The 16,770-nt window shown below is 20.0% G+C and overlaps 5 protein-coding genes across 5 annotated transcripts; 1 reads left to right on the forward strand and 4 right to left on the reverse strand. All coding sequences in view use genetic code 6, as the record gives it.

Annotated features, from left to right (window-relative positions):
* Positions 1 to 159: 159 nt before the first annotated feature.
* Positions 160 to 690, reverse strand: TTHERM_01031120 (HVA22/TB2/DP1 family protein; the record flags this gene model as incomplete). The annotated part of the gene is made up of 1 exon (XM_001012434.1): positions 160 to 690. The coding sequence occupies one exon, from the start codon at positions 688 to 690 to the stop codon at positions 160 to 162; it is 531 nt and encodes a 176-aa protein (XP_001012434.1).
* Positions 691 to 2,159: 1,469 nt separating this feature from the next.
* TTHERM_01031130 (nucleotide-sugar transporter) lies at positions 2,160 to 3,713 on the reverse strand (the record flags this gene model as incomplete). Its single annotated transcript, XM_001012435.2, has 3 exons — positions 2,160 to 2,715; positions 2,808 to 3,316; positions 3,408 to 3,713. 3 exons carry the CDS (start codon positions 3,711 to 3,713, stop codon positions 2,160 to 2,162), a joined length of 1,371 nt encoding a protein of 456 aa, XP_001012435.2.
* A 1,097-nt stretch (positions 3,714 to 4,810) lies between these two features.
* TTHERM_001031131 (transmembrane protein, putative) lies at positions 4,811 to 5,239 on the forward strand (the record flags this gene model as incomplete). The annotated part of the gene is made up of 1 exon (XM_012796667.1): positions 4,811 to 5,239. One exon carries the CDS (start codon positions 4,811 to 4,813, stop codon positions 5,237 to 5,239), a length of 429 nt encoding a protein of 142 aa, XP_012652121.1.
* A 1,316-nt stretch (positions 5,240 to 6,555) lies between these two features.
* Positions 6,556 to 8,115, reverse strand: TTHERM_01031140 (nucleotide-sugar transporter; the record flags this gene model as incomplete). Its single annotated transcript, XM_001012436.2, has 3 exons — positions 6,556 to 7,111; positions 7,239 to 7,747; positions 7,807 to 8,115. The coding sequence occupies 3 exons, from the start codon at positions 8,113 to 8,115 to the stop codon at positions 6,556 to 6,558; spliced, it is 1,374 nt and encodes a 457-aa protein (XP_001012436.2).
* A 3,579-nt stretch (positions 8,116 to 11,694) lies between these two features.
* TTHERM_001031142 (cyclic nucleotide-binding domain protein) lies at positions 11,695 to 15,245 on the reverse strand (the record flags this gene model as incomplete). Its single annotated transcript, XM_012796668.1, has 9 exons — positions 11,695 to 11,824; positions 12,121 to 12,210; positions 12,900 to 12,989; positions 13,237 to 13,326; positions 13,554 to 13,643; positions 13,933 to 14,022; positions 14,331 to 14,420; positions 14,722 to 14,811; positions 15,139 to 15,245. The coding sequence occupies 9 exons, from the start codon at positions 15,243 to 15,245 to the stop codon at positions 11,695 to 11,697; spliced, it is 867 nt and encodes a 288-aa protein (XP_012652122.1).
* Positions 15,246 to 16,770: the final 1,525 nt, after the last annotated feature.

Genomic DNA, 16,770 nt, shown 5'->3' on the forward strand with positions numbered 1-16,770 from the left:
AAGAAATATTTTGTTATTTATGTTAAATTACAATAATACATACAAATATAAATGAGGATATAGCAGTTGGTTATTTATTTTTGCATATCACTTTTATGTTTTACGCTTTAAGAACATACTTTAAAAGAAATTGGTTAGAAATTAATATTTTATATTTCTTCATTTAGTAAATCTGGTGTTTTCAATAGTTTCTTAAGCCCTTTTTAAGTTATCATCGATCTTGGCTTAGTTTTCAAGTAAAAACTTTCTCAAAAAGCTGTTGTAGATGAACAAGGCTCCCTTAGTTTTGGGATAGAATAAGTAAACATAGAACATAACCTTAAGAGGGTAGTAGAAGGGGAAGAATTAGAGAATAAGGCTCAAAGGACCATCGAAAACGTGTAAGAAACTAAAGACAATCCAATAGGTCAACCATTGCTTATCATCATCATCGTCAGGAGTCTCGATAGCCTTGAAACTCATGTAAGAAGGATATAATAAACCGACAACAGCAGTTAAGAAGTCACTAAAGATACCAAAAATAATGCACAACAAGGCAAGACAAAAACTGACAGCAACAATGTGACCAGGGGGGACACCAATTTTAACTGCAATATCAACTAAGGGCTTGCATTTTTCAAAATCCTTTCCAATATCTTCAAGAATCTAAAAGATGGGATTCTTAGAGGTTTATTGATTGTCTGTGCTCATACTAGCTTTTATTATTGCTTATCTATCTATTTAATATTTTTTACAAATAATTGTTTATTTGATTTTATAATTATTATGATTTTCTGCAAAATTTTTGCTCCTTAAATTGTGAATCTCCAAATGAAATATGTTGTTTATTTGTTATCAGCAAATATGTAAAAAATAAAAGATCCATTTATTACTTATTTATTTATTTATCTATCTATCTATTTATCTATCTATGAATCATACATACATATATGATTTGAAGTGTAAATATATATGTATATTTATTTTTTTACATATTTTATTTTTAAAAACTGATTTTAATATAACTACTATGTAATACGTCATGATTTTCGTAGCAATTTTATTTTCCTTCATTCCAGCATCTTTTATATATTAAAGTTATTCTATATTCTAAAATCTTATATTTTGCATTGATTTGACTCTTCTCTAGCTATGATTCAAGCACTTCTTATTATGATTTTTAAAAATAATAGGTAAATATTAACATTTCAAAAATAGCGTCAAAGTTTGTAATCAGCATTAATTTTATGTTATTAAATGAGATATTAAGTAGAACATTACATTTAATTTAATTTAATTAATTATTTCTACTTAAAAAGATTATGATTCTATTGGTGGAGAGCAAGGAATAGAAGAATATAATATATTACATATTCAATATTCTTACTATTAAATTCACTATCAAACTTTAGTTTATGGATTTATTTTGTAAAAATATTGAAGCAAAATTTATCAACTTTAATTCCATCAAATAAAATCTATCTAATTCATCAAATTTTTACACTAAGGCTTGGTTTAATTATTGTAAATCAATATTTAAAGAAGATATTAGCAAAGTAACTAATATAAAATAATTAACAAATATATTGAAAAAAATGATTAAATTATTTAAAAAGTTAGGAAAAAAATTTGAAAACGCAATAAAAATAGATAAATTTATTTTACCCTAAATTTCAGTTTAATTTTTAAATAATATTTATTGACTAAAAAATTAAAAAATTCAATTATATACTATATTTTTTAATTCACCAATAATTAGAAGTAATTAAGGATTTTTATTCTAATTTTTTAATATTTTTTTCAAACTCGCAACCGAACTTTAGTTTTGGAAAGGTTTTATAAAATAAATCAACTTTTTTTCCTTGAATGTTTATTTTCGATAATTATATATATGAGATTATTAAGATAAATTAATAAATAAAAATAAATTATTGAGTAAAATTATTATTATAAGGTTAGTAGCATTATAATTAAAATAAATATTTTTTTTACCATGAGCTACTAATATTTTAAAAAAATCAGATTTTATATTTTGATTTTATTCAATATAAATTGTTTGGTTACTTTTATTTTATTGTAAATTAAGATGAATAAATTGTTAGAATAATTATTAAATGGATTTTCAGCTTGCAAAAAAATGTTTCAAGTAGATTATTAATATCATTTACTTTTTATATTTTTCAAGCATTTAAATTTATTTATTAAAAAGAAGTTTCTTGGATTTCTACTTTTACATTGTCAGTAGATCTTACCTAAATAGAAACTTACTATATTTTAGTTTTAGCAGATATGTCTACTTCTCTTTTTAAATATGGAACTTTAATAATTCCATTATAAATTAAATTTCCTGCAAAAAGGCAAATATAGCCAGAGCTAATCATAATACATGTTTTATAATCTAAACTTTCCCAATCTCTTAGACCAGTATTAGTGACTAACAAACCAATTGACCATGTTACTAAAATTCCTAAAGTTCCAGCTACTGATCTTGTTAAGCTACTAAAGTACTTTGTTGTAAACACACCACTTAGATTAAAAATAAACTTGGAGAGAACACCTAAAATTACAAAAGCCAGCAGCCAATTATTTGATAAAACACCATCAATGTATTAAGAAACACTTTCAAAGTAGAATTTTTCTCCTACTTTAACACAGCCAACTTTGTTTGGGAAATTGCATTCAACATTACAAAAAATAGGTAATAAAATTGCTAGATAGATTATACTTCCATACAAGCTAATTAATTAATTATTTAAAAAAAAATAAATTATAGACTTCATTTAATTAATTTTTAAAATAAATAATTGAAATATTAATTCATTGATTACGCTTCAATTCCTAATAATTGGCATGGATGAATGTTGTATTTTGTATAAATGTATTCTTCAGATGTGTAATAGCAACCATAGAGAACCATACAAATAGCAAGTAAACCAATTGAAATAAGCTAAACTTTTATGTTAGCAGAATTAGAAGTACTAACAAAGAGAAAATGAGATAAACCAACTAAAATAAGTCCTATTATTGTGCAAATTAAGCCTATGTATCTGTACTTAAAGAAAATTTTTCTGAAGATGATTTTAGAGAAGATAGCAGTGAAAATTATGGAACCACATCTCATCATTTAATAAATACTGCTATCAAGGAAAAGCAAAGCGAAATACTATAAAGTTGCTCCAGTTAAATCACAAACAGAAGGAAGCAATATCCAGAGATAGTCTTTGAAATTGTTCATTTTCTTTTTGTTGTGGTCAATTTGTATGATATTTTATTTCTTTAATTTTTTATATAGAACGTAATAAAGCGGTAAAGTATTAGCAAGTTCCATAATGAAAGTCTATTTTTATTTTTTATACAAGATAAAGTTTTTATGATAGAAAGAAAGCAAGTTAATTTTATCTAAGTTAATTGAATTTCAATAAATTTACTTAAATAAAAGGATGATGAAAATATATTCCATTTATCATAGTGGTGTTTTAGTATTTATAAATGATAGTATCACAACCACCAACAATAATATATAGAAATACAAAAATGTATTAGCTCCAAATGAATGTTTTCTATGCAGGATTAGAGTCTTTTTAGGTTGGTAAAACATACTATTCATTTGTTTATATTTACTTCAAAGGATTTTGATTGAAGTTAACTACTGAAATAGGATCAAACTATGAGAAAGTACCTTTGCTAATTGTGGTTTAGCTAGGATTTTCTTTTGAAATTATCATTTCACTCATAAATGTTTTGGAATTTATTTTTTATTTTTAGGGTTTTTATTGAATTATATTAAATATATGTATTGGAACTTACCTTCATTTCTAAAAAGTAGTTATTTATTTTTAAATTAATATTTCATCAGATGATTATAAAAAACTTTTAGCATATATATATATATTAGTAGTATATTTATTTGTAGCTTTTTTAAACAATTATCAAATTTTATTCCTATTTAAATTGATAAAAGTTAGATGGAAAGTTATCAAAATTATCTTTACTGCAATTTTTAATTATACCAAAGTGACTACTAACTAACTAGCAAATTAAATAAGTTACCAAATATTAATAATATTAGAAGAAATTTATTTTTGAATGATTTTTAATTTAGTAAATTTGAAAATAAATGAAACTTCTTTCTAAAAATTAATTAATTGAACTTCTATTTTCAGTTATTGGTTTCTATTTTAAATTAAGGTATGATTATTCAAGTGTTATCATATAATTTGAATGATATTTTTATAATCAAAATTAAAAAATTCCTACTTGCTTGCATGATTACATATATTACATCATACACTTTCTCAATAATACTAATTAAAAGTAAGAGTTACTCATACAGATTAAAAAAATAAATAGTTCTTTGATATGTAAAGCAAATTCTTTAAGTTATTCTTAATATAAATGATATATTAGAGTAATAAAGGATTGAAGGGTATTTTTATCATTATGCTCTATAAAAAAATTTACCAGTTTTTAGTGTGTATTTTATTGCAATAAAAAACTGAAAAATTTTTAATTTTTTGTTTCAATTAATGTTATAATTGAATTTTTGTCATATATTTTTTACAATGAACAAAATGATATTTGATTTATTGTAAATATCTGTATTATAAGTACTTATAAGTTTCATAAAAATTTAATTTATTTAAAAAAATAAATTATAAAATAGAGAAAAACATTTTACACCTAGGATCTATTTAATTAAACGAAAGTGCTAATAAATTAATAAATTAAAAAATTTCAAACTAAACTTGAATACCTCTTTCAAACTCTTCTATCAACATTTTTTTATTTAAAAAAAATTCACTAATGAAGATTTGGTTAATTAAAATATAAAATGATAAATGAAATAATTGTTTACTATAAAAGAGTATTTACTGTTTAGTAATTTGCATTCATCTTAAATTAAATTTTGGTAAAAGAAATTTATTTTGTTTTTTAATGCAAAATGGGGATTTAGTTAATAATAATATAAAGTGCTTTGATAATAAATGACTAAAGGTAATTTAATGTAACAAAATTTATTAATTTTGCTATAAAAAATACCCAGTTACAATTTACTTTCCAAATCTTTGTAATATTAAGCCTAAATTAATTCTTTTACAACTCAGTAAGTATTAAAAAAAATGAAACGGAAAAACAAAACGAGCAAAGAAGTAAAGAAAAAAATAAGATAAAATATTTTTTTATCAATTTAATTGACTTTTAAATTTAATCAAAATAATACTTATAGGTTTAGAGAGGGATTTTTATAAAAAAATAATGAAAGATGAAATTTAAATTTTACATCATTTTAAAGCAAAAGAAAGAAAATTGAATGAAAATATTTCTTTGGGAAATTTTAGTTTTGTGAATAATGATTATATTTTAAGGAAATAAGTTAATTTTTCAACATTTGAATAATTATTTCTTTGAGTTTTACACAAGCGATTATCAAATTACAACGTAACTGAAAATTAAAAATACTAATTTTTACAATATAATTTATTTATTTAAATTTTGCTTACTTTTAAGAGAGAAAGATTAATTGTAAGATTTTTTTAAGATTAAAATTAATCATAACGCAAATGGTAATTAATAGTACGTATTTGCCAAAGATAAAGCAATCTTAATAAGTTATTAAATATTAATTTATTTACTTATAATTGTACTTAACTTTATCAATTTATATTATTCATTCACATAAAATGTATTCTAAAAATATATATTTCGCCATTATTGTCAATATAAAGACAATCAAATATTTTAAACATAACAATTTGCTTTTTAGGGTTTATTCTTAAATAAAAACTAAAGGAATTAATATTAACTAAATAATTTAATAATGAATTTTAAATCTTTGTTTGCATTAATAGATTCTATCTAGTTTCTACCAAAAATGATCAAATCTTATTCTTATATAAAGCTGAGTGATAAAATGAAATTTATTTAGTTATTGGTTAAGCATTTTCTTTGATTAACTATTCCTTTATTAATTATCCGTAATAAGCGTTTTAATTGATTATAATATTACTTATTATCATAATACGCATAATCAATTACTTGAGATATCTCAGAAACTAACTATAAATTTAGTTAACACAGTAAAGTAAAGCCTATAAATACTGAATATAACTCAAATATATTGAAGATTAATAAAAATAATTATTTTTTATTTTATTACTTTAAATTTTTCTTTCTTTTTTTAAGATGAAAATAATTTAAATTTTGACTTGCATTTAATAAAAGGTTATATTTTTAATAGAAATTTATACTTAAAAGAATAATATATAAATAAATTGATAGTTCAGTTAATCAAGATGCATTATGTATATAAATTATATATAGAAGTTTTTCAAGATCAAATTGGCTTTGCAATTTTTTAAAATAAATACAAAAAATATTTTCCATAATTTTAGATAAAAAATATTTTTAAAATATTTAAGCTTATGAATTAATTATTGATTTTTATTGATTGATTGATAATTATTTTTGCTCATTTTTATATTGATTTTTTTAGTCATTAATTATGTATTTACAGTGTTTGTTTGATTGAAATTAGGTTTAATTTTGTGTGTCGAATTTAATTATAAATAGAATTTTTCATGTAGGTAATGATACTACTGAAAAAGGAGTTTCTTAGATTTCTATTTTTAAAGTATCAGTAGATCCTACTTAAATAGAAGTTAATTATTATTTCTTTAAAGCTTAAATGTCACTTTCTCTCTTGAAATATGGGACCTTAATTATTCCATTGTAGATTAAATTGCCTGCAAAAAGGAAAATATAACCAGCGCTCATCATAAGACATGTTTTATAATCTAAGCTTTCCCACTTTCTAGCACCAGTAGCAGTGACTAATAAACCAATTATCCATGTTACTAATGTTCCTAATGCTCCAGCAACTGATCTTGTAAGGCTTCCAAAGAACTTTGTTGTGAATACTCCACTTAAGTTAAAAATAAACTTAGAAAGAACACCCAAAATTACAAAAGTCAACAACCAATAATTCTATAAAACACCATTAATGTATAAAGATATATTTTCAAAGTAGAACTTATCTCCTACTTTAACACAACCAACTCCGTTTGGGAAATTACATTCAACATTACAAAAGATTGGCAATAATATTGTCATGTAGATTATGCATCCATATAAACTAATTTTTTAAATTTAAAATTAATAAAATTATTTACAAAAAATCATTTTAATTAATATTTTAAGCATTTAATCAAATTACACTTAAAAAATAAAAATTCCTTTTTAATTATTTAAATATTAATTACGCTTCAGTTCCTAGTAATTAGCATGGGTGGATATTGTATTTGCTGTAAATATATTCTTCAGATGTGTAATAGCAACCATATAAAACCATGCAAATAGCAAGTAAACCAATTGAGATAAATTGCATGCTTAAACTAGAAGACTCAGATGGACCAACAAATAGAAAAGGAGATAAACCAACTAGAATAAGACCGATTATTGTACAGAGTAAACCAAGGTATCTGTACTTTAAGAAAATTTTTCTAAAAATTAGTTTAGAGAAGAGAGCAGTGAAGATTATGGAGCCGCTTCTCATCATTTGATAAATGCTACTATCGAGGAAAAGCAAAGCGAAATACTATAAAGTAGCTCCAGTTAAATCACAGAGAGAGGGAAGCAATATCCAGAGATAGTCTTTGATACTAGTCATATTCTTTTTGTTGTCGTCAATTTACATGATATTTTACTTCTTTAATTTTTTATATAGGATGTAATAAAGAGGCAAAGTGTTTGCAAGTTCCATGATGAAAGTCTTTTTATAGAGAAGATAAAAGTTATTTATAAATTTATAATTTAAAAATGAACGCTTACCTAAATAAAAGGATGATGGAAATTTATTCCATTTACTATAGTCGTGTTTTAGTATTTGTAGATAACAGTGTCACAGCCACCAACAATGATATACAATAATACAAAAATTAATTAGCTCCAAACAAGAGGACTCTAGGTAGGCTTAGAAGGTTACTAGACTGGTTGGATTTATACTTCAATACGTTTTTTTATTAGCTTAGTTGGACTTTCTGGGAAGTTAACTACAGAGATAGGATCAATCATTGAGAAAGTACCCCTTCCAATCGTAGTTTAGCTAGGATTTGGCTATGGAATGTTTGTTTCACTCATCAAAGAAAGGTTTGAAATAGTCTTTTATTTGTTTTAGGTTTTTTGTTAAATATTTATAATTGATTAAAATTAATTATTGGTGCTTGGTTTTAAAATAATTTAAACTAGTGATGTGGTATTCCAAGATTAATAGTTATTTTTGAGTCTAAAAGTATATAATAAGATGAATCAATAATCATCACAAGATGACTTATAGGCTATTATAAATGAAAAGAAGAGAAAAATAGAATTCAACAGAAAATAAAAATTAGGTTAAAAATTAATTTAGCTTTAAGATGTAATGCTTTTTTATTTGTACATTCATGTTTGCTATTATAAATTAAATTGTTAATATCAAACCTTAAACGCATTATTTTTGTTGCGATGATTGATTATTATTTTGGGTAAGATTTAAAAATTAAGTAGAAAACTCTTCTAGAAAATCAAAAGAATCCCTCATTTTGAAAGGTGAATTATATGTAATTAAATTTATTCCTTTAATTTAAAAATTTATGAATGTAAAGCGAGTGTTTGGTTCATTCAAAATAATCAAATTGCATTTTAAATTAATTATCAACCAACCTACCCATTCATTCTTATTTTTTTAATTTGTTAAGCAAATTCTAAATTATAACTATTATTTTATTGGTACGACATTTTTTGTTTTTTTTTAAGAGCGATTTTCATTCAGTTTATTTATTTTAACCATAGAATGACTGAAAATAATTTTTTGATGTTTTTAGAAATGAATTTTTGTGTATATTTTTGAAAATGAATTGAATAAATCTTAAAATAAACAAACTATTAGGAAAATGTATTGATAATAAATTAAAAATTAAGAAGTCTATTAAATAATTATTATATAAGTTAATTTAAAATATATTTCTAGGCCTATTCATTTTTATGGTCCTTTTAAGAAGTATTTAAGTTATTAATAGAAATAAAAAAATCCATTTAAATACATTTAAATGAGATCATATAATATTTACTCATAGTAAAAATAAAACACCTAATCATTTATTTTTACTTTTTGAATAGATAAAATTAAAAATAATATAGTCCCACCAATAAATCTAAAAGTTAAGGCTTTTTAACTTTTAGGATTATCATTTACGGCATTAAATTAAATTATTTCTTATATTAAATATTAATTACTATGTTAAGAGTTATCAATATAGAAGAATTTCTAAAAACTTTGAAAATGTTGATTTTTATTTTAAAGATTTTTTTTTAATATATTTAATATAATTTAATATACAGTTTTTTTAATTAAAAGAATTTAATAAATGAAATTATTTTCTAGATTTTTAAATGATGCGTCAATTTTTTATTAGAATAATTGGAAGCAGCTTATTACTAAATTTAATTCATCCATTTTTAATGCTAGAAAAAAATAAGATTTCTATGAATTCTAGTAAGAGAGGCGGTACTTACCTTAGTTTCTTTAGCGAATAAAAAAAAAAACATTACTCAATTTTGATTAGAATTTATTATCTTTACATTAATTTAAAAGAATTTAAAAGAAAGAAATATAAAATAATTTAATTTTAAAATTCTTCAAAGAATAATATTAATAAAAAAATAAATTTAAAAAAGTTAAATATCAAGAAATAATCCAAAAATAAAAATTAAATACTATACTTCCTCATTAATGAAGACTTAATTTAATTAATTCCATCCAAATTTTAATGAAGGATTAGATGCATTTAAAAGTTACTTTTTTCTTTAATAATATGCAATATAATTGCGTTGATAACTCAGTATATAAATAATTCAAAATGAGTTAAATATTTACAATTTTTTATTTTAATTATTTTCTATCTTTCAAAAAAGAAATAAAAAAATAATTTAAAATTATTTATATAAAATCTTCACTGTTTATAAATTTATTTTTCATATTGATTAAATATTTCCATTTTTTTTATTTAGTGTCATTTGATGAAAGGATTAAATAATACTTACTTACAATAATAATACGTAAAGTTAATTGAGAGGTTTTTAAAGTTATAATTTATGATTAAAACAATAATACCTCATAAACATACAAACAAAATCTGAGCGTAAATTTTATACTGACGAAATAATTAATTTGATTAAAAATCCATCTATTAGTGAATACTAATTTATTAAAAATGCATAACATAAATGAAATTTATGACCATAATATTAATAGCTCAGTTGTAAAGGAGAATGCGTAAAATTTTAAGTAAATACATAACAAATTAAATTTAAATTATTATCTTAAAATCCATTAAGAAACTCAATAAATTCATTCATTCATTTTAACCTATTATTTAAAAATCCTTTTGATAAATATAAATTTATCTTAAATTTATAACCATATTTTTATTTATTATTTTGATGCAGTAAATTAATCTATTTACTCATACATTCATTCTATTTTAATTTGCAAAATGTATCAATCTCTTTGCTTTTTTTTATAGAAATTAAATAATTATCAGTTTATTATGATAAATTTTACAATTTTCTAGTATTAGTTAATTCATTTATCTCTAATAAATTTTCTCATTTGTTTAATATTTGATTCCTTTTGAAATAAATAATAAAATTAAATTAAAAATATTCTTACATTTGACTGACTATCCTTAAAACATTTAACTATTTTTTATTCTATTTTCTAAAAGAATAATTAAAATAAAAAATTAATTTTAAATTTTTTATAATTTTGAAACATGGCTTTTATTCATAAAATAATAATGTATTCATTTCCTTTCAGATATTTTATTATATCAATTAATAATTAATAAAATCCTATAAACATTTATTTCTACACCCATAAAAAGTATAAAATTATGATATTTAACAAAGAAGAATCTTTATTTAATTTAATAAATAATCAAAAATATATATTAAAAAATTTAATGATTTAATTTAAGACAAATTTTCTAGAAAATAGTAAATATCATAATATTTATTCATTTTAATTATTTTTAATTACTATTTCAATCATAAATAAATATTTTAAAAATAGTAATAAATCTATCTATCTATCTATCTATATTTTAGGTTAATTTATTTGATAACAGAATATATATTAAAATATAAAATATATTATATTAAACTATTCAAAAATATTTATATTTATTCTTCTTATTTCAACACTTTTTTATCACCAACATTGTATTTTTATGGCAACTAATCTTTTTGATTTAAGAAACTTTACTTATAATTACTACTTATTTTCGATTTAGTAGGTCCTTTTAATATAAATTAGTGCAAATTACTAAAAAAATAAATAGAATAAAATTTTTAAATAAAATATAATATGTTAAGTTAATAAATAATAAAAAAATTTTAGCAAAATAAGAAATAAAAGAAAAATAAATCAAACAAAAAGCTAATAAATTAATTAAAAGATTTAGTTAGTTATATTGTTTTAAATTCATTTTTATATTCAAAACATTAAAATATAATAAAAGCAAAAGTTAAAAATGAAAAAATGGGTTAAATTATCAAACAAACAAATCAATAAATAATTTAAAAAAAAGAAAAATAAATCAAATGAAAAGCTCATAAACAAATAAATTAAAAGAGTTTTAGTTTATTGTATTTTTTATTGTTTAAAATTCATTTTTATTTTCAAAAATATGCCAATCCAAAATAAATAAACTGTTTTTACTTAAGATAAATTGTCAAATTAGAGAGATTATTGCACTTTCTTAAACCAAAACCTAAACCTGATGTATCTCCATCACCGATTTAATTCATCCTTTTTAAATATTAATATAGTTATTTTGTTAGTAATAAGGAAAAAATGAAATAATAAAAATTAATTAATTAACTAATAATAAAAGTAAAAATTAAAATTGAAAAAATGAGTATAATTATCAAACTAACAAACAAAAAAATAAATAAAAAAAATACAAGAAGAATAAAAAAAGAAGATAAAAAATAAATTAAATGAAAAGCTCATAAACAAAGTATAATAATTAATTAGTTAGTTATATTGTTTTAAATTCATTTTTATATTCAATAATACACAATCAAAAACAAATAAACTTTTACATAAGATAAAGTGTTAAATCTGAGAGATTAGTGCACTTTCCTAAACCATAACCTAAGCCTGATATACCTTTATCACCAATTTTATTACCACTTGAAATATTGATGAAAAAATACATAGTTAATTTGTTAGTTAGAAGGAAAAATGAAGAAAAAATATGATAAGAAATCAATTAATTAATTATAAAAGCAAAAGTTAAAAATGAAAAAATGAGTTAAATTATCAATCAAACAAATAAAAAAATAAAAAAACCATAGGAAGAATAAAAAAAAATAAATTAAATTAAAAACTCATAAAAAAGTAAATTAATTATTTTTTTTAACAATAATAAATAAACACAAATAACGAAAAAATATATATATATATATATATATATATATATAAATAATATTATATAATTTAATTTAATTTTATATTTAAGTTGTATTCTGAGTGCATGTTTATATGTGCGAGTATTTCTATTCTATTCTGCACCAATAGAATTATACCTTTTTAAACATTTAAGAAAAAATATAGAGTTAATTAGTTAGTTGGAAGGAAAAAAATGAAGAAATAATATGAAAAATTAAGTAATAAATTAATTAATTAATAATAAAAGAAAAATTTGAAAATGAAAAAATAAGGAAAATTAACAATCAATCAATCAAGCAAAAAAATAAATAAATAAATTTAATGAATAAAGAAATTGATAAATAAATAAAAAGAGTTAGTTAGTAATATAGTTTTAAATTCATTCTATATTCAAAAAGACCAAATCCAAAAATAAATAAACTGTTTTTACAAAAGATCAAGTGTCAAATTTGAGAGATTAGTACACTTTCCTAAACTAGAACCTAAGTCTGATGCACCAATTGCGCCAATAAAATTTTCCCTTATTAAATATTGAAGAAAAAATAAAGAGTTATTTTGTCAGTTAAAGCAATAGTTGAAAATAAAAAAATAAGTTAAAAACAAAAATAGAAATAAAAAAAAAACAATCAGAATAAAAAAAAGAATAATAAATCAAGTAAAAAACACATAAATTAATGAATAAATAAATTAATAGAGTTATTATATTGTTTTAAATTCATTTTTATTTTCAAAAACTTCATTATGTAAAACAAATAAACATTTTTTACGCTAGATTAAGTTTCAGATTTGATAGATTAGTACACTTTTCTAAACCAAAACCTAAGCCTGATGCACCTATTACACCAATAAAATTATACCTTATTAAGCATTCAAGAAAATTATAAAGTTAATTTGTTAGTTAATAAGTAAAAATATGAATTAATAAGAAAAGAATTAATGAATTAATTAAAAAAAAAAAAACTTAAGAAAAAAAAAAATAAAAAATAAATCAAAAAAAGAGCTAATAAATAAATTAAAAGTGTTAGTTATATTATTTTAAATTCATTTTTATATTCACAATCGAAAACAAATAAAATATTTTTACCTTAGATCAAGTTCCAAATTTGAGAGATTAGTGCAATTTCCTAAACCAAAACCTAAGTCTGATACACCTTTATCTCCAATTTTATTTCCACTTTTTAAATATTGAAGAAAAAATAAAAGGTTAATATGTTAGTTAGAAGGAGAAAGTAATGGAATAATATGAATTAATAAGAAATTAATTAATTAATTAATAATAAAAGAAAATGTTGAAAATGATAAATTAATTAAATTAACAATCAATCAAGCAAACAAAGAAATAAATAAATAAAGAAAGAAAGAAATGAAAGAAAAATAAATCAAATGAAAGCTTAGTTATATTGTTTTAAATTTATTTTTATATTCAAAAATATCACAATTCAAAACAAATAAACTGTTTTTACCCTAGATCAAGGACCAAATTTTAGAAATTTGTGAACTTTCCTAAACCAGAACCTAAACCTGATGCGCCTTCGTCACAAATTTTATTTCCACTTTTTAAATATTGAAGATAAAATATCTGGTTAATTTGTTAGTTTGAAGGAAAAAATAAAGAAATAATAAAAAATGAATTTAATTAATAATAAAAGCAAATACTGAAAATGAAAAGTGATTTAAATTAACAATCAAAGTGAAGCAATTAAATAAATAAGTGAAAAAAAATAATCAGAATAAAAAAAACGAAAAATAAATCAATTGAAAAGCTCATAAATAAATAAATTAAAAGAGTTAGTTTGTTGTATTATAAGTTCGTTTTTATATTCAAAAATATCACAATCCATACAAATAAAATGCTTTTTACCCTAGATCAAGTACCAAATTTGAGAGATTAGTGAGTTATCCTAAACCAGAGATTAAACCTGATAAACCTTCATCATCAATTTTATTTCCACTTTTTAAATATTGAAGAAAATATTTATGGTTATATTGTTAGTTTGAAGGAAAAAATAAAGAAATATTATGAAATAATAAAAAATTAATTAATAATAAAAGTAAATATTAAAAAATGAAAAATGAGTTAAATTAAAAAATAAACAAACAAACAAAGAAATAAACAAATAAATAAACACAATCTGAAAATAAAAAAAGAAAAATAAATCAAATAAAAAGCTCAAAATAAATAAATAAATTAAAAGACTTAATATATTTATATTCAAAAAGATCACAATTCTAAACAAATAAATTGTTTTTACCCTAGATGAAGTGTTAAATTTGAGAGATTAATGCACTTTCCTACACCAAAACATAAGCCTGATGCACCAATTGCACCAATAGAATTATACCTTTTTAAATATTGAAGTATAAAATATATAATTAATTTGTTAATTAGAAGGAAACAATAAAGAAAAAATATGAAATAATAAGAAATGAATTAAATAGTAATAAAAGCAAAAGTTGAAAATGAAAAAATAAGTTAAATTAATAATGAAACAAATAAATCAATCAAAAAACACAAACAGGAAAAAAAAGAAAAAAAATAAATCAAATAATAAGCTCATAAGTAATTAATTAAATTAAAAGAGTTAATTAGTTAGTTATATTGTTTTAAATTATATTTTATATTCAAAAATTTCACAATTCAAAACAAATAAACTGTTTTTACTAAATACAAAGCGTCAAATTTGAGAGATTAGTGCACTTTCCTAAACCAAAACCTATTTTTGAAAAGCTTTTATACCTCAGTTATTTAATTATGTCTTGGTTAATGAGGATTCATATTATCATGGTTTTAATTATTTTTATACAAATAAATATATATTAGATAAATTTAATAATATTTTCTTTTGTCAATTTTAAAATGTTATATAAAATAAATTTTTAGATATTTAAAATATAAAATAAAATACTATTATCAAATATAATTATTAGAAAAAATAAGTTAGATATCTTTGCAAATTTTGATTAGCAAGTTAATTATACTGTAAAAATAAATTGGTTTATTCATTTATTGTTAGAATTAATAAATTTTTTTAGTTAGAATAAAAATAAATGTCTTTATATAAATTAAAAAGTTTTTGCAAAATAACTTTTAAATTATTCTATTTATTTATAAAGAATTAATTTACTTCATAAGTATGCTATGATCACTCATAATCCATTAGAATAATATATTTTAAAAGATAATCAAAATATAAATATTATAGTTTTGATATCCAGAGCTTATATTAATAATTGTGTTAAGAAACGTTTACATATCATCATTCTGAGAAATGTAAACTAATTATTTAAATTAAGCTCTATTGATTACTTTTTAATGTTAATTTACACAATCAATGATTTTTTTAAATTTATCTTAGATTATTTAAATTTAAGCTATTGTCAGATTTATATTTTAAAAGATTAATATTTAGACATAATTGAAATTACTATAAAATAAAAGAAAATAAATAGATTTATAATTATATAAATATTCTTACTCAAAATTTATTTATTTATACTTTAAGTTATTATTATTATCATATTAATTAAAAACTAAGTTAGTATTTTTAAGATGGTTGGATGAAATCTCTAACAAAAAAATTGATTGAAGATTATTTATAATTTAATTTATTCTCATTTTAAAAAATTAATTGGAAAATATTTAGATAGATTGGACGTAATTGAAAGTACTTGAAAAGGAATAAATAGACTTATGATTATATAAATATTCTTACTCAAAATTTATTTATTATTTGTGTTATTGTAATCATATTAATTAAAAACTAAGTTACTATTTTCAAGATGGCTGAAGTCTCTTACAAAAAATTGATTGTAGATTATTAAAATTTAATTTATTCTCATTTTAAAAGATTAATTAGAAAATATTTAGATAGATTGGACATAATTGAAAGTACTGTAAAAGAAAAGAAAATAAATAGATTTATAATTATATAAATATTCTTACTCAAAATTTATTTATTTATACTTTAAGTTATTATTATTATCATATTAATTAAAAACTAAGTTAGTATTTTCAAGATGATTGGATGAAATCTCTCAAAAAATTGATTGTAGATTATTTATAATTTAATTTATTCTCATTTTAAAAAATTAATTGGAAAATATTGAGAAAGATTGGAAATAATTGAAAGTACTTGAAAAGGAATAAATAGAGTTATGATTATATATATAAATATTCTTACTCAAAATTTATTTATTCTTTAAGATATTGTTATCATATTAATTAAAAACTAAGTTAGTATTTTCAAGATGGCTGAAGTCTCTTACAAAAAATTGATTGTAGATTATTAAAATTTAATTTA

This window comes from Tetrahymena thermophila (assembly GCF_000189635.1).
Source record: "Tetrahymena thermophila SB210 genomic scaffold scf_8254711, whole genome shotgun sequence".
Classification (NCBI taxonomy): domain Eukaryota; phylum Ciliophora; class Oligohymenophorea; order Hymenostomatida; family Tetrahymenidae; genus Tetrahymena; species Tetrahymena thermophila.